The sequence below is a fragment of the Pipistrellus kuhlii genome, unplaced genomic scaffold, assembly GCF_014108245.1.
Source record: "Pipistrellus kuhlii isolate mPipKuh1 unplaced genomic scaffold, mPipKuh1.p scaffold_m20_p_1, whole genome shotgun sequence".
In the NCBI taxonomy this organism is placed as follows: Eukaryota; Metazoa; Chordata; class Mammalia; order Chiroptera; family Vespertilionidae; genus Pipistrellus; species Pipistrellus kuhlii.
Genome location: NW_023425404.1, coordinates 179339501 through 179364871, shown reverse-complemented (window position 1 = coordinate 179364871; position 25371 = coordinate 179339501). Strand labels below are relative to the sequence as shown.

General features: G+C 41.5%; 1 protein-coding gene across 10 annotated transcripts in view; it reads right to left on the bottom strand.

Annotated features, from left to right (window-relative positions):
* ARAP2 (ArfGAP with RhoGAP domain, ankyrin repeat and PH domain 2) overlaps positions 1–23670 on the bottom strand; it is a 156132-nt gene extending 132462 nt beyond the window's left edge. For 2 of the 10 annotated variants that reach the window (XR_004984429.2, XM_036418854.2), the window contains exons 1-2: positions 23507–23669; positions 7352–8414 (exon numbers count right to left, since the gene is read on the bottom strand). Coding sequence is in view for 8 of the 10 variants with exons in the window: in XM_036418854.2 (XP_036274747.1) it covers positions 7352–8253 (902 nt within the window). In the remaining 2 variants the exon portion in view is untranslated. Of the gene's footprint in view, positions 1–7351; positions 8415–9481; positions 9615–13980; positions 14017–22743; positions 22886–23168; positions 23255–23410 lie in introns of those variants that run through there. The other 8 variants (XM_036418812.2, XM_036418844.2, XM_045573511.1 and 5 more) reach the window with 7 other exon arrangements.
* Between the last annotated feature and the right edge of the window lie 1701 nt (positions 23671–25371).

Below are 25371 nucleotides of genomic sequence, written 5' to 3'. Positions count from 1 at the left end.
AAATGGCAAAAGCAAACCTATTTGCCCAATGCTGGTATGAACATAAAGCAATTTCATAACCCCATCCATACCCATCTGAGAAACAATTTTTCTAACTAGTTTTCAGTATATATGTATGTGTTTTTGTCATTTGTTTTATCACACTGAATAAAAAGCCTGCCTGGCTCTATGAGCACAATATCAGAATACACAAGACTTTTTTTCTCAAAGATCTGATAGTCTTGGGGGAGAGACTTTACAAGCAATTGGTATACAACCTAACAGCAAGCCAGAGGAAAACACTGTAGAAGCAGATGATAATGAATACCTACCACAATATGAAAGACTTCTATCTAGTTTTCCCTCTAAATGTAAAGGTCTGGGCACTGTCCTTATACACTTATCTGTCCAAATAACTACAAGCAAGATAATAATAATAATAATGATAAAAGAGCAGGAATCAATAAAATAGAATATAAACAAAATTTAAGTGACTGTTACCAAAATCTAGTTCTTTGAAATGATCAATAACATTGATCAACCTCAGAGAAGGAAAAATAAAAGAGAGACATAGATATAAATTACCAATATCTGGAATGAAAAGGAAGCATCACTACAAATCCTACGGACAAGAAAGGGGTAACTACAGATTATTAAGAAAACTTTATGCCAATAAATAAGATAATATTGAAAAATTCCTTGAGATACAAATTAGCAAATATGACACAAGAATACACAGAAAATCTTGATATCCCTCTATTAGAGAAATTGAGTTTAGTAATTAGTCACCTACCCATAAAAAGCTCTATGTCCAGATATTTCACTGAGGAATTCCACCAAATGTTTAAGGAAAAAAGATAACACAAATTCTACATGAACTGTTAAGGAAAACAGAGGAGGGGTATTTTTATTAGAGGCCCAGTGCATGAAATTTGTGCATGATAGGGAAGGTCCCTCAGCACCATTTCCAATCCAGGACTCGTTGGGGGATATCCGACTGTCAGTTTAAACAGGCAGACATCCCTCTCACAATCTGGGACCACTGGCTCCTAACTGCTCGCCTGCCTCCTTGCCTGATCGCCCAAACCCCTCTGTCTGCCTGTCTGATTGCCCCTAACCACTCGCCTACCTGCCTGACCACCCCTAACTGCCTCTGCCTGCCTGCCTGATTGCCTTAACCACCTGCCTGATCACCTTAACTACTCTGCCTGCCTGATAATCCCTAACTGCCTCTGCCTGCCTATCTGATCATCCCTAACCACTCTGCCTACCCACTTGATTGACCCTAACTGCTCACCTGCCTGCTTGATCACCCCTAACCACTTTCCTGCCTGCCTGATCACCCCTAATCGCCTCTGCCTTGGCCCCCACCCACCACTGTGGCTGCCTCTGCCTCAGCTTCCACCACCACAGTTTCATCCGGAAGGTCATCTAGAAAGATGTCCAGAATGACGCCCAGAAGGTCATTTGGCTATTCAGTCTAATTAGCATATTATGTTTTTATTATTATAGATTAGAGAAAATAATGGTTGATCCTCCTGGTAAACTTTATTTTTTTAATATATATTTTATTGATTTTGTACAGAGAGGAAGGGAGACACAGAGTTAGAAACATCGATGAGAGAGAGTCATCAATCAACTGCCTCTTGCACACCCCCTACTGGGGATATGTCCCCAACCAAGGTACATGCCCTTGACCAGAATCGAACCTGGGACCCTTCAGTTCCCAAGCCGACGCTCTATCCATTGAGCCAAACCGATTTCGGCCCTCCTGGTAAACTTTTAAAGCCCTTAAGAGAATGAACACACTTCATCTGTAATAGTGAAAAAGTGTCAACAACCTAGTAGGAAAATAGGTTTATTTCTTTTAATAAAATACTACACAGGAGTTATTGCACAAAATCATGTGCATCAATGCAGACAAATCTTAAAAATACTAAATGAAACACCAATATAGAATAACTGCAAAAGAACAACTGATCATCAAAGAGAATTCCCATCATACCTACCAAAGCTATTTTTTCACATATTTTTAGTCACTAAAATTGCCCAGGAAAGCAGTGGCACACAGGTTAATTAATGTCAAAAATCTCTCTTAATAATTTACACTTACCTATTGCTTAAGTGAGGCAGACACACCAAAAAATAATCATTTATGGACCATAAAGGGTCCATCATTTCACAGAATGTTTGTCTAAGAAGAAATTTCAGTTCTTACAATTCATAACAGACTAACTATAAAAGGCTGAGTACAGGTCATTATAGAACTGAATTAAAAAGGAGTTCCTAGTTTTATCTTTGGACCAATGAACAAGACCTATCCAGTCCAATCAGAACTATGCCATAATGACCAATCAGAATGCATAGTGCCAACCAAAAGGAATTTGAGATCTGGACCAATAAAAGCGTCTAAATTTGGATATCTCATGTAGATAAAATGGACCTACTTGGTTGAAAACTTTGAATGTAAAAGACCGGCTCCCCTTACTCTTGGTGGAATACAATTGAGGTTACTACCTAAATCAGTGTCTCCAGAGCTGCAACTTCTTTTGCTCAGATTACTGCTTTTTATTCTTTATTATAGTGTAAAGTTATTTTTAGTTTAGAAAAATACATTTTTTTCAAACAAAGTGGGCCATTTTTAATTATGAAAAATAAGTCTAAGCATAATGTGTTCTTGTAAAAATTAACAAGCAGAAATATATCTTTATCCTCTAACAATAAATCAAACTATTGTCTAAATTTTGACTTATTTAGATGTTTAAGTCAAAATTTCACAGCCTGTTTTTTCATAGAATTTATATTATAAAAAGTCATTGTAAAACCCAGCCTGCATGGCTCAGTGCTTGAGTGTCTGCCTACAAACCAGAAGTCACAGTTGGATTCCTGGTCGGGCACATGCCTGGGTTGCAGGCTGGATCCCAGTGTAGGGCGTGCAGGAGGCAGCTGATCAGTGAGTCTCTCTCATCATTGATGTTTTAATCTCTCTCTCTCTTCTTCACTGAAATCAATAAAATAAAATAAATATTTTTTTTTTCTAAAAGAACATTTTAAAGAAAAAAATCTGAATTTTAGATTGCTAAGTTTGTTTCTGGTATATTAACATGAAATGTTTCTGGTATATTAACTTGAAATGTGAAGTTTTTCTTAAGCATGAAAATATGTGATAAGTTTCAATACTTTTTAAAAATTCAATGCAGCCAACAATTGCTATTATTTTCCTGTACATTTTTGCTCATATACATTTTCACATTAAAGTCTAAAATATTGCTACCCATTTCTAATGTCTGTATCATGTCTATGTACATCTAGAAAAAATATCTAGGGTTTTTATTTTTTTAAAATTCAAAACAACTAGAGAATTCAGGTTTAGATTTCAAACCTTTTTTAAGATATATTTTTACTACTTTCAGAAAGGAAGGGAGAGGGAGAAAGAGAGAGAATCAATTATAAGAGAGAATCATTGATCGGCTGCCTCCTGTACACCCCACACTGGGGATGGAGCCCACAACCTAGGCATGTGCCCTTGACCAGAATAGAACCCAGGACCCTTCAGTCCATAGGCTGACACTCTATCCACTGAGCCAAACCAGCTAGGGCTAGATTTCAAACTTTTGAAAAGCCCTCAAACCTCGGTCTTAGGCTAAGTTGTAATAGATATTCTCCAATCATCATGCTATCCTCCTCCCCAAAGACCTCTCTGCATCCTTCCTTTCCTGTCCCCCAAAAAATTCAGAGGCAAAACACCTAAAAGAGAAGGCTCCTTGAGTTGTGCCAAGGAAAAAATAATTGCATGCAAGATGTATAAAATCATTCAACTGGGGAAGATAAGAAAGATACCTATTGCTTCTTGCCTAGAGCACTGTGGAGGATCTTCCCATAAGGATCCCAGGACACACCTATGGAAATGACAGCTGGTTGGACTGGCTTTTGCTGGGAGGTTTCCCCAGTGCTAGGAAGAGCTCCAAGTGAAGATAATAAGGAAGAAACTGGCTCTCCCACCCTAGTCCTAACCTCTCCTTCAAGTGGCAGAAGTTTATAAGAGATCTTGAGATTCCTTATTCAGCATGGCACCACACAACTGTCCAAAGAAAAGGAACAGGAACTGATAGAAAATGCCCAAGGCAGAGGAAAACCCACCATTGTGACCAGATTCAATTGGATAGATAAAGGGGGAACACAGAGGGCTTCACCTCAGAAAAGCAGTTACATGAGAAGTTTAATTTGTGAAGAATTAGGTGAAAGTATTGGCCACAAAAAAAAAAAAAAAAAATTTGATACATCAAGGAATATACTAAATGTCATTTAGATGTTATTTGATTGGAATCTCAGTGTACAGAATCCACAATTTTATTCTAAATGTCAAATTGTAATTTTTTTTTTTAATTTGCAATTACTAGTTGCAATTCTGGTGAGGACCACAAGTAAAACTAAACAGTAAAGTCTGAAAATAACTACTTTCTCTTTTATGATTTAAGCACCACGAATGAGTAACTACCACTTACTGCCATAATCAAAGAAAAGAAAGGTTACAACAGGTAATCTGGCTGTAAGGCAGCTACCAAGTTATTTCCTACCAATGTTAACATTATTTCAATTCTCATTTTCAAGGGCTCATGGTCATAATGGGAATAACAAGCCTCTCAATTTATGAAAACTAGCACCTCTTACTTAAAACTTTAAAGCCAAATGTTTATCTAAAGTTACCCTTATGGCCGGGACCGGTTTGGCTCAATGGATAGAGTGTCGGCTTGGGGACTGAAAGGTCCCGGGTTCGATTCCGGTCAAGGGCATGTACCTTGGTTGCGGACATATCCCCGGTAGGGGGTGTGCAAGAGGCAGCTGATCGATGACTCTCTCTCATCGATGTTTCTAACTCTCTATCTCTCCCTTCCTCTCTGTACAAAATCAATAAAATATATTTAAAAAAAAAATAATAATAAATAAATAAATAAATAATAAAGTTACCCTTATGGCTCCCAAAAGGATTTTGTTCTGGCAAAGATGCAATTTTAAATGTGTGTAACTCACAGTAAGCCCTTCTCAGGTTACTTTGTTTAAAATTAGCAAATTTTTTTAAAGCTAACAGGTCATACCAAAGTTAGTTCCCTTCTACATTCTTAAATTATATCCCAATTCTTATTCAGTATACCTTGTTTCATCGCACTTAGCTTTTTCTGCTCCACCAATGTTGCCTTTTTTCTTTTTACAAATTGAAGGTAAGACCCTTTAGCAACAAAAAGAATTTGACTCAGGATATTGAGATGGTCTGGAAATGAACCTGCAATATCCCTACGGTAGTGGTCGGCAAACTCATTACTCAACAGAGCCAAATATCAACAGTACAACAACTGAAATTTCTTTTGAGAGCCAAATTTTTTAAACTTGAACTTCTTCTAATGCCACTTCTTCAAAATAGACTTGCCCAGGCCTTGGTATTTTGTGGAAGAGCCACACTCAAGGGGCCAAAGAGCCGCATGTGGCTCGAGAGCCGCAGTTTGCAGACCACGGCCTTAAGGTATACCTCTACATACAAGTCAGATTTACTGGAATAAAATCCAGTTCACTATCCTTGGGATCCTAGGAAAATTAACTTTGTCAGACTCAGTTACCTCGTAAGAAGATGGATGAGTATTACCTACTTTACTGGGCCATTGTGAGAATTAGATAACCCACAGAGAATTATAATCCAATGTAGCACTTAATAAACGACACTATGGTTACTGATTTCCTAATAAGTACTACAAATAGCTATTGGCACCAGGGATACCAAGGAAGACAGACAAATTAGGGCCTCTTGCCCTCAAAGAGTGGCTGTTCTAATGGGAGTTACTGAAATTAATAGTCCTTATAAATTGTCATGTTTTCTCTTGCAAATATTAAATCTCCATGTTTTCTCTTGAAAATACAACCACCATTTCAGGCTGTAATTACCAAAGGTACCCAAGAGCAAGAGCACAGAGTAGATGGGGGGGAGGGGAGGGAGAACAGGGGGGTAGAGGGTCTGTGGGAGGGGGAATCTTGCAGAAATGCCAGCCTCCAACAAGTGCAAGAAATCGTAATAGCTTTCAGTATCACATCAGTCACAGCCAAACTTGAACACCCTCCAGGCCCCCAGCAGAAACAAGTGTTAGGTTTTAGTGAAAAAAAATATTCCACCGCAATACCAGAAAAAAACCACGACTATTTTAGGTGTAACTTTGAGAAACAGATAAAAGCTCTCTCTGCTGCAAATTGGTTCAACTCAGACTCCGCAGTTACCTCATGCTACCAACGACCAGACACTCTGGTCAGACCCCTCTTTAAGATTTTCCATCTCTAGTAAGCCTGGTTTCATACTGTACTGACTGTTACCATTTTACATCTGTCTCCTATACCATACTTCAAACTCCATTATTCCTCTATACTGTTTTTAAAAGAAAGAAAGGAAGGAAGGAAGGAAGGAAGGAAGGAAGGAAGGAAGGAAGGAAGGAAGGAAGGAAGGAAGAAAAGAAACACAGACTCAAAATGGAGTCAACTATGCTAAGCTCCAAAAAACCTAACCCAACTGCAATTTCAGTCTCTCCCTGAATGGAACCTTTAGCTAAATAATATAGAATTATCTGTGTGACACCAATAAGGCAATCTGTAAGACAACCCCGATTTCACTCCCCAAGGAACGGGACCTCGCCTGAAACAATCCATTCTTTGCTGGAATAATGTCCTCGCCCTGCCTCCATCTGCCTAGAAAAGTCTTCCATTGTCTCCACCTCTTCAGAGCTCCTTTCTGTTTGCTAAATGGGATGCTGCCCGATCCATTAATCATTGAGCAAAGCCAATTAGATCTTCCAATTTACTTGGCTGACTTTTGTTTTTAAATACTACCTCCTTCACACCTAGCACAGTGACCAAGGATACCAAGGAGATATTCGTTAGATGCCTGTTGAATTATTAATTCATGCCAAGCATTGTACCAGGAAGTAGAAGTGTAAAATTAGACGCATGGCCCCTGCCAAAGAACAAAGAATTCAGTGGGGAGACAGAGTCAGCAATTCAAATATGAAAACAGCACTCATGGAAGAATGTAAAACCTGGTGTGGAGGAAAGGTGTGGGAAGGAATATGCAGATAAAATAAAGAGATTAAGTGGTCGAAAGCTAGAGTTCCAGGCAGTTAGTTACAAGTTGGACCCACACTCTGGAAATAGTGTTCAAGAGACATAGCATAACAAAAAACAAAAAACAAAAAATTTAAAAGAGAAGAAAAGGTTAGTTCAATAGGTAAATTAATAGAAGTCAAATTCAGGAAAAATTAAACTCTGAAAATATAATTGTTTAAAATAACTAAATCCCTCCCAAATGAATACACTTACAATTTATCCTAAAAGTTCTTACCTCCCCGAGATTCCTTTTGTTGACCCTGGAATTTCTGGTACAGGCCGGTGTCTTAGCAGAAAAGACCGAGATGGCCTTGAAACCAACTTGCTCCGGCTTCTCATAGGCGTCAGGAACGGTGATGATGGAACATACAAGTCATTTAGAACCATTTGTCCTTGAAAGTTAAAGAGAGGGGATGGTGGCGATCTTTCTAACACACCATTTGTTCCATGTCCAGAATTGGCTTCTGATACTGAACAGCCAAGGGAGGAAAGGCGGTCAGGGTCTACACGAGGGAGCTTGTTCCCATCTTCTGAGTTCAAGTCAACGCTTCCTGTTTGTTGCTCTTTAGTTGTACAATCCACAGTCTCCTTTGTAATCAAAGATTCTATTTTAATGTTACCCAATAAAGAACCTTGAAAAGAACTTAATTTCAGATGGTGTCCTTCTTCTGGAATGGGGAAGTTGTGTTTAGGAAGAGGGGGCTCATCATCTGATTGAAGACGCTGGCTATTTTCCACACCAATGGCACTTTGGTCAAGATCTTTTGTAACAGACTCCACCTGCGCTGGGCTAGGTGTCTGAGCACTAGATGAATCTGAATGCTCCACGCAGGTATCCTGGCCAGAAGATGGAGTGAGGCGACCCTTTGAAGTCTCATCATTCTTCTTTACTTTATGAATATTTGCATAGATTGGGATATCTTGCATTTTTGACAAGATTATCTGTAACTGTTTGATGATCCTCCTCCGATGTCCTGTCGGTGATATTCCAATTTTGTGTAGCACGCTGTCATCGAGAGCTGCGCAGTCCTTCACGGTGTTAAAGCCAGACTCACGGAAGTGTGAGACGTACTGCTCCAAGTTAATGCTCATTAGGAAATCTTTGATATCGACATTTACTTCACTGACTGAGGACATAATGGTGGCTTCATCACTGAGCTGCTTTCTAAAAAGCAGTACAATGAGACACACACACACAGGAGGGTGCGCTTCTGAATGGGTTCTTCCTCTCCCACCGGCAACGGAAAAATGAGTCAAAATGGTATTTTCTCCATAGTGAATGCTTTATGTGCTTCAGCCTAGAAAAACAAATTAATTTATTAGAAAATTTTCGTAATTAAAACCTAGTTTTACACTATAAACTATGACATCATTTTTATCATTACTTTCAGCCAGTGAGAGTTTGGAATCCTTGTGTGTTACTGTGATGCCCTGGAAAGTCAATTTCTAGGTAGAGCATGAAGGGACAGGACAGATATGCTGTGGTAGCATCAAATTATGGTTTTCAGCAAGGCAAAAAAAATGACTCAAGACTCTCACAGGATTATAAAATGAACTTGTGTCAAAATGTTATTCGAAGGAATCAGTAAGATGGTGTTCTCTCTCTCTTAGTGATACAGTAAGACTGGGAGGTTACTTTAAAAAAAAAAAAACTGGTTAATGTCCTACAGGGTAATAAAGTCACAGGTTTTAGAGTTGCCTATCTACTGGAGAAAAATCTGTAAGTGAATAATAGATAGCTTGCCAGTCCTGGGCTTTAACCCAATAATAAATAGAAAGTGGAACACAAGAATTAGAATTAATATCCTGAGGATGGGCTGATTAAACAGTACCCTTAACAAGGCATTGAATTAACATGCTGTATTTTTTTTTTATTACCAAGTTTTAGATAATTTCTCTTAACAGCAATCAGATATGAACAACTTTCTCCTTTACTACACTTTCTTCAAAGACTTGCTTAATAAGCACAGTTAGAACCCATTTCTTAGTTCAATAATTTTCATCTCAAAAAAGCATCAGCATTATATGTACAACACTGACATGTAAGATACGACTAGTTGAAGGATTAGTTAATTCTTAAATCGTTATATAACAGGAAGTAAGTTGATATGAAAGTAAAAGGAAAAGGTGTAAAGGTCACATTTTCCTTTATACACAGCAGATTCGCATGGCTTCATTTTTCTCCCAAATGACATCAATAAACTTTTTTAAAAGTCTAGTGATCTAGGTTCTGTTCACTTTGTGAAAAGGCATACTGCAAATTTCTGAATGTTGCACTTTAATAAAAAGGAAAAAGGACAGAATACACACAACACCCATACAAGGAAGGAGTAAAATGAGACACACCCAAACAAGGGCAGTTTACCTGAACAAGGGCTGATGCAATGTTTCTGGAGATCACATCTCAAAATAGCTCTCCAAAAGGCACCTCTCAGACACGGCACGTCTTACATGCCAGCAACCCAGAAACTACTGCCCCACATATTTAAAATATCAGCAAATATTGACAAGCAGGTATCAGGTAAGAAGGCAGGTATGTATATTTAGGCAGCACAGCAAGAGCAGAGAAATAAAAAAACAAAGAGATGAAAGGCAGGAAATGACTTTATCAATAAGACATCCCTCTATCACACTCAAAATGATAAAATGTCAGTTAAAAAAAAAAAAGTTGAAAGTTTAACCTCAACACCACATACAAACCTAGATCTCTGATAGACCACTCTTGTTATATACAATTATTTGTAAATGAACATATTTTCCAATTTTTTGGCATGTCGCAAAATGGAAATCATTATTGCCAAATCTACTGGCACCCTGATCTTGGGCTTCCCATCCTCCCGAACCATGAGAAAATAAATGTCTTTTTTAAACCAGACAGTCTATGGTATTTTGTTGCAGCTGCCAGAACTGACTAATACACTCTTCCATCCTCACTGCCTTTGCCCTGGTTCAGACCTTCATTGTAATATTTCTTGCCTAGATTACTGCAACACTCTGAACAAATCCCTCAGCCCAGTTTTCATGTAGCAGTAAAATCCAAATTTGGTATATAAAGCCACATCCTCAACAGGGTAAAATCTAAGTTTCTTATGGTGGCATAAACACAGTCCGGTCTTGGTCTAACAACAATAATAACAGTACTAGTGATGTAAACAGCAATTATGTACCAGGCAACATACCTCATGTGTATTTCCTGCAATGTAGGTGGTTCCTATGTACTCACTCCAGGCTCAGGTTCAACCTGTGCCAAACATTCTACCCACATCCTTCACGCACTTTGGCTCACTGAGAATTATTGTTCCCAAGGCCAAACAACTGTGTAATAGCCCCATACCTCTTTCATATGCTATATCTACCTGCAGATCTACACATTTTACAAAGTTCTATGCACTATTTAAAATCCTGAGTAGGCAGGTATTACTTTCTCTGTGAAAGCTTCCTATTGACCTTGAATAGAATAATAGCTCCTTTTTCAATATATAAGTAGGATCCTTGAAGTGCTTGGAACATATTTAAGAGATGAGAGTTTGGTGAGGTGGCAGAATTGCCTGAGTTTATTCCGTTAGTTTATTTTGGTGTGTAAGTGTTTTAAATCACTTTCCTTCTCTTGCAGTATGTACATGTACTTCCTCAGTGATAGACTACTCAAGGATGGATACATCAAATATTCTATCCCAAAACACCTTTCTCCACTCTCAGTCAACATGCTGAATATGGCTAGTGAACCCGATTCCTTTCCCTGGCCCAGAAGAGGCTCCCTCCCAAAGGCCCCACAATCCTGTGTACCTTAATATCGGCTCATCCTCCAATCACCTGACTCTTCAGCTGTCTTACTGCCCCAGGCTGGTCACAGAACTACTTGCTCTTTAGAGGCTTCTGAAAAACCATATGCACTCATCAGAGGCCAAGAGATGGACGTGCCTAACTATAAACATCTTCATACGAAGTTGAAGCCTTCCATGTTCTGACCTCCACTTAGGCACAATGGCACGTGTGGACCTGCTATACAGCAATAAGTGCTGGTAACAGGCCCCGGAATCTGAATTTGATGACTGGGATGGGCAGCAACATTTGGTAATTACAGTTTTGAATTCCTCATGCTCCCCAATGTGCCTTATGCCATCTCACCTGATATATATATTAGTAGCCCTGTGCAGTGGGTCACTGTTGCCCTTCTGTAGTTCTCCCCCCGCTGCCCCACCCTCCTGTAGCTCACCCTATCCTCCTCCCCCCACTCCCCCTCATAGCTTGCTGCCCTGCCCCTCCTGTAGCTCTCTGCTGCCCCTTGAAGCTTGTAGTTCGCTGTCCCACACTCCTGCAGATCCATGATCCAGTTATTATGCATGTCATTATGTCTCAGGGTGTGATGGATAATTAGCATATTCCTCCCTTATTATATAGGATATTTAAGGACTGAGAAGAAAAGAGAAGGAGTGAGACAGAAACATCAATGATGAGAGAGAATCATTGACTGGCTACCTCCTGCACACTGCCTATTGGGAACCCAGCCAACAACCCATAAATGTGCCCTTGACCGGAAAAGAACCCGGGACCCTTTAGTCCTCAGCCCTACACTCTATTCACTGAACCAAACCAGCTAGGGTGGCAACTGACTTTTTAAAAAGTCACCACGGAGAAACAAGGGTAGATAATTACTATTATTATTATTTTTATAAATCAATCAAAAGAATACCTATACTTTTGAGAGCAGCAAAAAAAAAAAAAAATGTTTTTTTGGTGTGCCGCAGAATTTTAGTAATTAGTTTATGCGTAACATGAGATGAAAAAGGTTGAAAATCACTGGCATATGCTAAGTGCTTAACAAACATTCATTTCCATCATTATAATTATTTCTTTTCATCACTACAGTTATTATCTTCCCACAATTGAAATCTTTCCCATTCTTTGAAGTCTAACTCAAATGCTATTTCCTTCACAAGGTTTCTACTGATCAAAAACTAAACCCTCTTCTTTATATTCCCCACAGCATTTACTTCAGAGGATTAAATTATATTTTATTCATGTAATAGTAACCTACAGAAGTGGGGTAATACAAAAGCCAAGATCTTGGAACTGGAAAACCTGGATCAAATCTCAATTTCTCCATTTTTAAGTTTTGAGAACGTGAACAAGTATTTGACTTCTCTGTGCCTCGGTTTCCTCATCAGGAAAATGAGAATAATAATAGTTCTATTTCATAGGGCTGTCATGAAGGATTCAGAACACCAACTGCACACAACAAATGCTGAATAACTGTTTGCAATTGTAATTACTTTTCCTCAGCCTGTTATAAACTAATGACTCTTCCAAGATGATGACCAGCCCTTATAAACTGCCCAATAAACTCCAGTCAAATTATTTGTTTATAAACTGAGTGCATGATGTATATGCAGAACATGTTTAGAGAGTAGACAAAGAGTTGGCATGACAGAATGACAGATGTGGTTGTGTACTTGCCCATCCTATCCTGAGTAGAAAGGAAGTAGCATTTAGAAGCACCTCCTACATTGCCTGGCTTGTAGCATCACTAATAAACAGGATCTTATTACCTTACTAGAGGCCCAGTGCACAAAATTTGTGCACGGGTGGGGAGGATGGTCCCTCAGCCCAGCCTGCATCCTCTAACAGTCCAGGAGCCCTCAGGGGATGTCCCACTGACAGCTCATCTTTAGCAGTGCCTTGGCTGCTGCATTCACCAGCTGTGAGCCCGGCTTCTGGATGAGTGGTACTCCCCCTGTGGGAGGTACACTGACCAACAGGAGCCATCTTCTGCAGTAAGCCTCTGCTCCCTGGTGGTCAGTGCAAATCATAGCAACCAGTACTTCCACTGTTAGGTCAATTTACATATTAGCCTTTTATTATATAGGATTGTGCACTACTTCGGAACTAACTATATCCTGAATCAGCTATTTCTCACTACCTGCCCTGCTCACATCCCAGTCCACACCATTATCTTCTCTATCTCATACCATCGCAATAACCTCCTGACTGATAGCCCTGATTCTATCCTGGTCTCCTACCTACTCCTTCCCCACAGCATATCTCAATATAGCAGCCAGATGATATATTTGATAATAAAAGTCACTCCTTGAGAATTCCCACCTTTCTCTGGCTTTCCCTCTCCATCACTCAATCGCCACCAGGTTGGTCTCAGTCCCGTTCGCACCTCATGACCTTACCTCTCGTCCTTGCATCTCTTTCACATCTGTTTCCCCAACATAGACTCACACCTCATGGTTCACTACATCACCTTAGTAGGTCTCTGCTCAAATGGGCCCCTTTACAGTGGCCTCCCCTAACCCCCCTATGTACATAAGCATACCTGTGCCTCACAGCTCCTGCTTTACCTATATCCATGGCATTTGTTAATATCTGACATCTGTGAACTGTTGCAAGACGGAAGGGATCTTGTCTACTATTCTCTTCTAGCCTGTAAGTTTGAACACTATCAGGCATATAGCAGGTGCTCAATAAATGTTTGCTGAATAACTGTTTGCCCGCTTTGAGGAGATTTAAGACAAACGTGGAAAACATGCATAGTTTTAAAGTTTTGTCTGTTTAGATAACCGAAGTTTTCAGAAGCAGGGACAGGATCCAAATACAGATTTCTCCAACTTATCTAACCACAAAGAGAGGCCAAATCAGGAGTTAGGGGTTGCATACAAACCACTCATGGGATTTTAAAAATCTCATGGGTTGGGAGAACTTTCCCTGTCCCAACACCCCAAAGTAAGGAAAACCACCACAGTGATCTAGTCCCCACCCCCACCTACCAGCCAATAATCCCCAGCCATTGCCAGTGGAGTTCTGTCATTTCTCTTGGTTGAGCTAGAAAAGAAAACATGTAAAACCATAGGTGCCTACCAAAAGGCCATTAATTATTAAGTGCTGATAACTTCTGGAATCACCTGTGCCTGACTCCAATATCTTATGGAAGGAAAAAATAACATAGTGCAATCAAATTAGCTGATAACTTCAATCCATTTTTTAAACAGCACACCATTTTAAAATCAGAAGTATAACCTTAGAGACTTTCAAAACTGCAAATGTGTTAAAACAATAGGTTTAAAAATCACAGAATCCCGGAACTGAAAGGAACCTCATGGAGGGGGGGGAAAAAACCAAAAACACACAAATAAAAATATATTAAATGTCCACATGAACAGTGAAACTTTATAATGTTATCAATACAAGTCTTACAGATTGCAAGAACAATGAGAGTTTACTGTATTCCAGAATACAATGAGATGGTTCTCAATAGAGTGGAACCACCTCCCGGGGGAAATCCAAAAACACGAAAGAAAATGCTTTTGCTGGTCATAATGGCTGAGGGGCACCAGTAGATAGGAAAGGTACCATCCTACAGGTACCATTTTACTCCTCCAATTCTCCACAACTAATCACCCCCATACTATGCCTGGCACCACAGGGAAGAGATGTCCCCCTGCCTTTAAACTGCTAATAAACTTGCTGTGGGAAAACAGCTAATCTTTTTTTTAAAAAAATTAGGGGGCTCATTCCATATGGATAATTTGCTGAATTAGTTCAGGCTTTACAGATCATCACAGAATTCCACCTTTGCATCAGCACAGAACATAATCACGAGAAATGAGTGCCATGGTATTTGCACATCAAGCAAAATCACTGTTTAATACCAACATATGAAACTCTAAGTATTCATAAAAACAACATGTTCTACTTTGTTCCCCACAGCCATGCAGAATAGGAAGTGGTTTTGAGAAAATATACTTGTTGTCATATTACTCCATCCCATAGTATACAGTGAACTGTAAAAGGTCACAAGTCAAGGATTGTAACTTATGGTTCTACCCAGAGTGCTCAGTCCCCAGGACATGGTAAAACTGGTCATTTAGTGTCCCTCTTCTCTGCCATCCACTCACCTACATTAGCTTGGGGCATCACCACCCTCAGTAAAGCCCTGACAGGAAGCCCAGTTTCCTCAATCTGGCCATCACTTTTCACTGTGGCCACCTCCACTTCCTGTGCTCTGACCTCCTCCGCCTCCAGTTTCTCTACCTTGATCACCACTACTTTCCACCCATCAAAACATATCCATCCTTTTTCGTTCTCGCTCAGAATTTTATTGCTAATAACATCCATATTTGTGGAGTGTTAACAAACCATCTGGAGAGTTCTCCCATAATCCTCATAGCTGCCCTAGGCGGAGTCTCGTGCCAAAAGCCACACAGTAGAGTCAGACTCCACCTCCTATGCTGCCTAAGACAATACAACTTACTTATCAGTAGAAGGATAAGGACTTCATATTTTCTATCTCGTAGGTCTAGCTAAGTACCTATAGTCACTAAAGAAATGCTACTTAAATATAGTAGGCTTTGCAAGCCCCCGTTTTTGTTTGTTTTTATTGTTGCTGTTAATTAACCTCACTAAGGATATTTTTCCATTGATTTTTAGAGAGAGTGGAAAGGAAGGGGAGGGACAGAAAGAGAGATATCATTGTGAGAGAGAGAGAAATCGATTGGTTGCCTCACACATGAGAGGCTGGGGATCAAACCTTCCAACCAGGTAGGTGCCCTTGACCAGAATTGAGCCCACAATCTTCTAGCCCATGGGCTGATGCTCTATCCACTGAGTCAAACCAGCAAGGGTACAAGCCCAAATTTTATATACTTTTTCAATTTGATTGTGGGCATATATGTACATGTAAGTGGTTAAATATGGGGGCCTACATTCATTCAAATTTAATTGTTTGAGATTTAAGAGCCAATGACAAATTAAGGGAGAACATCTTAGAAATTAAAGAAATGTTAATACAGAATTTAGTTTCTTAAAATTTATTTTGCGTCTATGATTGCAGAAAGTACTATGTAGGACAACTGATACAGTAAGTACAATAGTACGAAGCCAAAATAAAATCTTCAAATACAGCCAACAATTTCACCGCTCACCAGAGCAGTCAACAGTGATGTGGTGAAAAAACAAAACAAAACAAAACAAAACAACTGCTTGACTAGAGCAGAAAGTATTAAAGCATTGTTTCAAAAGGTACCTAACCTTGGTTGTAAAGGTTCAACTGGAAATGTGATACAAAGGAAGTCAGGGAAAGGAAGTGTTGATGAATGAATGGATAAACAAAATGTGCTATATACACAACTGAACACCACGCATCCTTAACCAGGATGGAAACTCTGCAATATGTGACCAACATAGATGAACCTTGAGGACATTAAGCTAAGTAAACAAAGGCAGTCTAAAAAGGACAAATACTGTTTAATTCTACTTACATGAGATACATTAAGTTGGTCAGATTCATAGAAGTAGGAAGTTGATGCTGTTTACAGGGGCTGGGAGTGGAGGGGCAGGTGTTTAATGGATAGAGAGGGTCAGTTCTGTGAGATGAAAAAATTCTGCCCAAGCTGATTGGCTCAGTGGATGGAGTGTTGGCCTGTGGACTAAAGGATTCCAGGTTCGATTCCGGCCAAGGGCACATGCCTGGGTTGTGGGCTTGATCCCCAGTAGGGGATATGCTGGAGGCAGCTGATCAATAATTCTCTCTCATCACTGATGTTACGCTCTCTCTCCCTCTCTCTTCCTCTCTAAAATCAATAAAGAAATATGTTTTAAAAAACTATTAAGAAAAAAAAAAGATGAAAAAGTTCTGGAGATCCGTTTCACCACTGTGTACACATACATAACACTACGGAACTATACACCTAAAAATAGTTCACTACTATGTGTGTTTTTACCACAATAAGGAGATTGGGAGATTGACTAGAAGATTCTGGCCAACATTTTCATTCAAAAGGAACTCCCCATACATACCTTGGCTTTTTTTATTTCCTTTGGGGGAAATTCAAGTCTCACAATTGTGTTCCACCACATCCATGAATCTCCCCTATCTATTCCATTCCCCTTAATTCCCCATTAATTCTACCTGGCCTGCAGTCCAGGGAGAGAGCAAAATGCTCTTGAGTCAGGCTGCCTGAATTCCAAGCTGGCCTTCCTGCTTGTTAACCGTACACAGTTTAACTTCCCAGGAGCTCATTTTCCTCATCTGTCAAATGAGGACAATATTCCTCAGATCTAATAGGATTTCTATTAGGATTTAACAAGTGAAAAATGGAGGGTATATATAACAGTACCTGACATGACTTATAAAGTTGGCTATTATTATTATTATTACTTCATATGTTGAATACAATACTGCACTTGATCATATTCATAATGGATTACTGGACTTTGATTAGTATTCTTCTGCCTGCCTCATAAAATTTCATTTCTTTTAAATAACACTGTAAATTGTTCTCCTTATAAGCCTACAAAGCACCTAACACAGCAGTCAACACGGTTTTATTAATTTAGCAGCATACAGATGTGGTTGGTGTAGTGAACAGGATGACCTCACTGAAGACTTAAGACTTGGGACACAGAACAGTGATTATCAGTGACCCCAGCTCTGCCATGTACCAGCTGCAGGACCTTGGGGAAGTTCCTGGATTTGTCTGAGCCTCACTGTTGTCATGGGTAAGCAGTCATGACAATAGCGCCTACAACACAAGACTGTTTTGAGAATGAAATGAGTAAATATACACACAGATCTCAGAACAGACCCTGGCAGCTAACAAGCATTGCTGAGGTTCGAAATAGCCAGGCTCTGGGCAAAAGCATTCATGGTTTGGATCAAAGGAAAACGACTGCTCTACATTATGTTTTGATTATTTTATTTGCTGTGACCTGAAAAATACAACTCTTTTCAATTTCTAAAACTTAATACCCACTTCCACATCCGGTGAAGGCCGGAAATGGCAATTCCTTTACTTTTAGGAGAAGCTATTAGTGGCATAAGTAGTACCTAGGTTAGAGTTTTTAGGTATTATCTCAATAGTTACATGGTTGATAATCTCCTTGGCTTCACGCAGCTTCTCTTACCAGCTGTCCACCTAGATTTTACGTTAATTGGCTAATGTTTGAGACTTGTTTTTCATGAGAGATCTTTAAATTAGAGTCATAAATCTTGGGCAACCAGAGAAAGATTTCATCTCCCCAAGTTCCTACAAGAGCAGAAGTGGGGATAATTAAAAGGAATAATAAGTGGAAGCCTGCATCACTATGGAGGACTTCCAGCTGTGTTCCCCTAACACCTAGACAGCTCCCTCTGCCCTGTGCCAGCCCCTCCCATCCCCTCTGCAATCCGGCCACGTCCAGCAGGAAGAAGAAAAATCAGATCCCTTTGGACCCCTGATATGAACATAGGCACGTATTCCTCGGGACTCTATTCCAGTGCATGCTACAACGAACATGGCTGCAACGATTCATTTACTCAGACCAAAACTAGTATGATCATTATACTTCCATAAAAAGATTTTAAAACGCTCCCTTAGAAAATGTGCACTTTTCATACACACATTATATTTTCCATCTGAAAATGCAATACCATTGTGTACCCCACCATTCCTCTGAGTTGGAGCTGCATTTTTAGTCTAACAACCAGATGTTTCAAAATAGCCCACTGTGAACCGTTTCCTCTCTCTGCATTTATAAATAGCGCCCTGACCTCTTTTCCAACCGAATTTGAGGGCTGATTCCTAGTGGTTCTGTAATTGTCAAAGCCTCTTTTTTTTTTTTTAGGAAACGAGGGTATCTCTGCAAGTGCCTCCCCACTTATTGATTCATTTATGTATAATTATTCATTCCATAAATATTTAAGGTACATAACTTATTCTCTCCAAGATAACAGTGGGAAATATTTGCAGTTCAAGATAACAGCGCCTATTTATCTCCTTTGAGAACAGTGTGTTAAAAGTGCTACAAAGAGAGTAAAGATGCAATGTCTTCTCTCAAAGAGTTTAAAACAAAAAGGGTAGATTGGACATCAACTGAAGGAAAACAGCATGCATATGAACAATCAGTTCCCTGCCACAGCAAGAAGTACCAATGCAGAAGGAGCACCAAAAATTGGATGACTCTGATGTACCCAAAATAGCACTTAAATAATAAGAAGAAAAATCAAATTGGGTGACCTTGACTTTCCCATGGTTTACATTTTAAGTATTTTTTTTTTATTTTTATTTTTTTTTAGTACCGAGAGAAGTAGTACCAACAGCTTTCATGAGTGCCAAGAGAACTCTCAAAATCTCCAATCAGTTTCAAGAATATAAATGAAATATGCAGTTAATTTTATCCATGAGGATGGAGTGCTCGCTGAAGGAGCTGCAGAGGATGTGAGGAAGAAAAGTAGCAGGAAGGAGACAGAAGCATCTGAAGCAGAAGGAATGCCATGAAAGGGGCAAAGAGGGAGAGGATGTCTGCAAGAGGAGAGCACCTGGGAGGGACCAGGAGTTTAATAAAAGGTGATGCCCGAAAGGGAAGCTGGACTTGGCGATGAAAGGCCTTCAAGGGCAGGCCAAGAATTCTGAACTTCATCTTGGCAACCACTTTCACCATCACCACCCCAGCAAGTCCACGTCTCCAGTACTTCTCTTTTGCTCCTTCTTGATTCTCTCTCCAACTCCAAAGGATTACACCTTTCTCTTTCTAAAGTTTTATAATATAACAATCCTTTTTGCATCCCATTTTTGTGAGAACTATGAAGGCAGATTCACTGTCTTGGGTATTCCTTCCCTGAGCCTTCCCTCACCTACCCCCACACCTCTGTATACAAATGGTATAATACAGAAACATAATTCTTCCTATTTATCTAATAGCTTTATCCCTGAAGCTGCTCAAAATGATTCCTTCAACCCAGGTCTCCTCTGTTCCCTGCATGGCATGAGTAAGGAAGTAAGTTTATGCTGAGTCAAAACTGTAACAACATGAACAGATCAAATTTCTAACTAGAAAACATCATGTGAAGAGAGTATCATTAACGGTTAGTAAATTAAGGTAATCAGCAAGCAAAATGGTTTACCTATTATTAAATATTTAACCTGGCTAATGCTTACAAGAAACTTAAAATAATCAACTACAGGGATCTAGGACTTCACAAAGAAAAGATGAAAAAGACATCTCCTAGCCTCTAATCTCTCATCAATCACTTCTTGTCAAAGCTAAGAAATATCTCCAACATTAATAACAAGTTCTTCCTACCTAATTAATGTTTCACCGAGAATTTTTTTAAATCCCTTTGTTTAGAGTAATGAAAATACTGGATCCAATGAGTCAATAAATAAACTAGGGAGGGGGTAACCCTTGTTAAAATAAGGCTTTAACAGCAATGTCCGTCTTAGCATTTTCATAGCATCTTTCACCAAACTTTCTCCAAGTTGCAGGGACATGGGGTAGAAAGTAGCAAGAGAGGAAATACCTTCTTTGATATCATGAGGTCTATAACCCAGAATCCTAAGCAGGCTTTTATTTTTTAATATCTTTATTGTTAAAAGCAAAAAAATATATATATATATATATATATATATATATATATATATATATACATACACACACACACACACACACACACACACACATATGTGTGTGTGTGTGTGTGTATGTATGTATATATGTGTGTGTATATATATATATATATATATATATATATATATCCCTTTCTTTCCCCATTGGCCCCTTCTAGCCCCTACCTACCCCTATGCCCTGCCCCCAGGCCTTCACCACCCTATTGTCTGTGTCCATGGGTCATACATATATGCATACAAGTTCTTTGGGGTTAACCACTTCCCACCCATCTACCCCACCTCCCCTCTGAAATTGGACAGTCTGTTCCATGCTTTTGCCTCTGGATCTACTTTGTTCATCAGTTTCTTTTGTTCATTAGATTCTACACATGAATGAGATCATGCGATGCTTGTCTTTCTATGACTGGTTTATTTCGCTTAACATTCATAGTCCCTCCATGCTGCCTCACAGGAGAGGCAACATGGTATTCCATCTACTGATGGATACCTGGGCTGTTTCCAGATCTTAGCTATTGTAAATCGAACTATGTAAAATGAACATAATAGGGGGGTATACGTTCTTTTTGATTAGTGTTTTGGGTTTCTTAGGATATATTCCTACAAGTGGGATCACTGGGTCAAATGGCAGTTCCGTATTTAATTTTTTAAGGAAACTCCATATTGTTTTCCATCTAAGCATGTTTTTAAACCTTCATAGTCTCAGAGTTTACAAGAAAATAGTGATTCATTATCAAATGAATCCTACATTCAACCAAAGTAACTAAGAGTAGTTAAATTGAAAATTATTAACTGAATATCTGTGAGCCTCACACAGCTAGGAAGTTTTAGTGGTAGATGATTACGAATTTGTTTTCAAATGTACCATCAACCCAGCTGGTGTGGTTCGGTGCCTGAACATTGACCTATGCAAACCAGGAGGCCACGGTTTGATTCCAGTTTAGGGCCCATGCCTAGGATGTGGACTCAGCCCCAATAGGGGGCACTCAGGAGGCAGCTGATCAATGAGTCTCTCTGATCATTAATGTTTCTGCCTGTCTCTCTCATTTTCTCTCTGAAATCAACAGAAATATATATTGTATATATATGTGTATATATATGTATATATATATGTGTGTGTATACATATATACGTGTATATATATGTATATATACAGATATATATGTGTGTATATATGTGTGTGTGTGTGTGTGTGTATATATATATATATAAATGTACCACCAGCTTCTCCTTTCATGGACAACATATAAAATTTAACAAGCTTACAGAAGAAGAAAAAACACAAACACATATAGGCCCTCATGCATAAATTTAAATCCTTTGATTAGCCCTCTAGGTATTTTAAATACATCTTTGAGTACTCATGACAACTCCATATAAAACACTCCCAGTGTTAAGATATATTACCTGTGTGTTTAATAGTGTACAGGGGCGGGCAAGAGTAGGTTTGCAGCTGTGAGTTTGAGAAACACAGAATTCATTTTTGTATTATTGTTTATTCATTCTTGTCTTAATTTCCATACAAACAACTGTAAACCTATTTCAGCCCCACCCTGTATGTTTTAAAAAAGGAGCCAAGGAGATATTTCCACGTTAAAGCTCTAGCCTAGTTCCATGACCCATTTTACTTTTTCTTTCTCTTTAAAACATGGTTAAACAGTGGAATGTCCTGAGAATTTTCCCTCAATATTCTCGTGTACATGCATAAAAGTCATCACTAAAAGTTTAAGGGTATTTTCCTCTCTTTTTTTCCCCCCAAAAAAGTTAGCTTCCTTAAAAAAAAAAAAAAAAAAAAAAAAAAAGCCAAACTTCATCTTCCAATTACTTGTGGGCATGGCTCCACCAATCCTCTGGGGTGCAGAGTGCTTAAGTGCGGGGAGAATCAATACCGGGCTTGTAAGTACAACACTATTATTGGTCATCACAATGACATCCGATTAAAAGTAACTTTAAAAATAGGTCCTGTTTCGGGACACTTTCTCTTACACCAAAAGGAGCCAACTTCAAGGGCGAACGTGCAGAAAATCAAATCCAAAAGTGTCGCTGTCACCACACAAACTTGCAAGAGCCTCTAACACCCACACACACACCAGCTTCCATTTCCCTCTCCTTATCATAGGTTACAGGTCACAGTATAACTTCACCAGGCTCTCTCTCCCCCACAGCAACACAGCAAGAGAGCTCCGGATCGCTGCCAGGAGGAGAGGCGAAGCGTTTAGAAAACAAACCAGGATGAACTTACTTTTCTAAATGAGATGGGCACCCATTTCCTCCCCCCCCCCCCAAGAGACCTGTCTCCGATAGCAGAGGAGAAAGAGCAATCTGGTCCACTCACTGCCCACAGGTCGCCCGCGCCAGGTGCAGCGTGCGGCGGGGGCAGGCGGCGGTCGGATGACAGGATGACAGTCATTCGCGTGTGTGTCCAGGCCCGCGGTCCCCGCGCCCAGGGCGCAGGATGCGGGGGAGCTCCCTGATCAGAGCAAACTCCTATCTCCACCGAGCACAGAACTTGCTGCCTGAACACTCGCCACAGGGCGACTCCTCTCCGCTTGTTTTCCTCGCGAGGTGGGGGGAACGAAGGACGGTCCTCCCTGTCCCCGATCGCCACCCTCCCTCCCTCCCTCCCGGGCCAAAGCGCCTGGGTCCGTGGGTGTGGGTGTCCCTTACCCGCTTCTGGTTTCCTTTTACAGTCGTCCACGCGCGGGAACCACATCCAAGGGGCTGAAACCAGAGTCCAGCGGCACTTAGGCGTTCTGGAAATGTACCCGAAAAAAATAAAAATAAAAAAGTCCCGAAAAGCCCAGCCCCAACCCGAGACGGTCTCCCCCCCCCCCATCCCGTCCCGCCCCCAACCCCCACCCCCACCCCACCCCCGCCTCCGTCGGCCCGGTCCACGCCGCCCTGCCCACCCCGCGCCCCGGGCACCAGGCTCGGGAGGCGAGGCGGGCGGAGTGGGGGGAGGCCGGGGCCGCGCCCCTCCCCGCCGCCGGCCGAAGGCTCCTCACCCGCGGGTCGGGGCGCAGGGCCTCCTCCGGTGCCGCCGGCTGCCCGCGGCGGCTCTGCAGCCCGCACGGCGGCCACGCGGGCGGCGCTGTCCCGGCCGCGGCCCCGCACCTGGAGGCGGGAGCGGGGGGAGCGCGCAGCTCCGGAAGCGCCGGCCCAGGTGCTCGGCGGGGCCGCCGGCCGCTTCCTCCGGGCGGGGCGGGCGGGGCGGGCGGGGCGGGCGCCGGGCTCAGCGGCGGGGGCGGCCCGGCCGGCCGTCCTGGTTCCGCGGCATCGCCGGCGGCTGACTCAGGGCGCAGCGGCCCGGCCGCGCCTGGCACCGCGCACCTGGCGCGCCTCGGTGTCCCCGGACCCCCGATCCCCGGGGTCCGGAGGCTGCGGGGGTGCCAGGGCGGTCCCCCTGCCCGGGAGGAGGAGGAGGAGGAGGAGGAGGAGGTGGAAGAGGAGAAGGAGGAAGATGCCCGGGACCGCTCCCCAGCTCCCCGCTCCTGCTGGCCAGGGGGTGTGTGCACACGCCCTGCTGGGAGCGGGGCGGGGGTGAAGGTTGGTTGTCAGTGGGGCGGCACCCGCCACCGCTGAGGACTGGGGTGACTGTACTTTTTGGGTGGCCCCGGCCGGCGTTCCCCAAACTTGAGCCTCACTCCCCAGACACACCTGAGGCGCTCGCTTTCCCAGGCTGCTGCTTCTAGTTGAGTTGCATTCCCTGGGCCCGGGATCCGATCACCACGCCCCGTGCCAACCAGTAAGCAGAGCCCATTAGAGAGGATCCGGCTGCCAGTCAGCCCTGGCGGGAAGGGGTGATGATCCCCATTTCCTGGGGAGTCAGTGTGAGGACGCAGAGCAACTTGCCAGAGCAGACAGAGCGTTAGAGGCTGAAGGTGGTTCTCAATTTAGATGGAAGCTTTTTCCCCTGAGAAACAAGAGCCTCTAAATTCCAAATTCCCCTTTCTTGACTTTTCCGCTGGAGAGGAGAGACCAGTCCTGCCTGCCCCTGAGACTGGTAGAGCCTGAAAAGACAGGTCCCCTTGGAGTTGACACTGCGCTCTTGGAAGTGATCAGAAGGAGGCAGCAGAAGAAAATAAAGGGATCAAAAACAAAAACAAAAAGCCGAAACCGGTTTGGCTCAGTGGATGGAGCATCAGCCTAAAAGGTCCCAGGTTCGATTCCGGTCAAGGGCATGTACCTTGGTTGCGGGCACATCCCCAGTAGGGGGTTGCAAGAGGCAGCTGATTGATGTTTCTAACTCTATCTCTCTCCTTTTCTCTGTAAATAAATAAATAAATAAAATATATATATTTAAAAATCTGTGCACCCCACCTCCCCAGTACCAGAGTTTCTAAAATCCACTTCTTTGTCATGAGTTCAAAGGCCAACTCCTCATTTTTATTTATTTATTTGTTATTATATTTTTATTGACTTCAGAGAGAAAGGAAGGAAGAGGAGAGAGAGAGAGAGAGAGAGAGAGAGAGAGAGAGAGAGAGATCACTGATGAGAGATAATCATTGATTGGCTGCCTCCTGCTTGCCCAGATTGGTGAAGGAGCCGGTAACCAGGCAGGTACCTTAACCAGGAATGCCAACAGTGACCTCCTGGTTCATAGGTAGAGGCTCAACCACAGAGCCACCCTGGCTGGGCTTTATTTTTAAAATAATCATCTCTTCACAGGCTTACCTGAATGTATCTTCCCTAAAAGATGTGGTGTCCTGATCTTTCCCCTGTGCCTGTTGATGGAAGTGGAGCCATTAGGGAAAGTGGTGAACTTATTATGAAAATGAGATAATTGGTGAGACCCAGTGTGTGGAAGGCTTCCCAGGAGCCTGGGCCCTTAGGAGGCTCATCTCCATAAAAATTCCTGAGCACCAAGAGC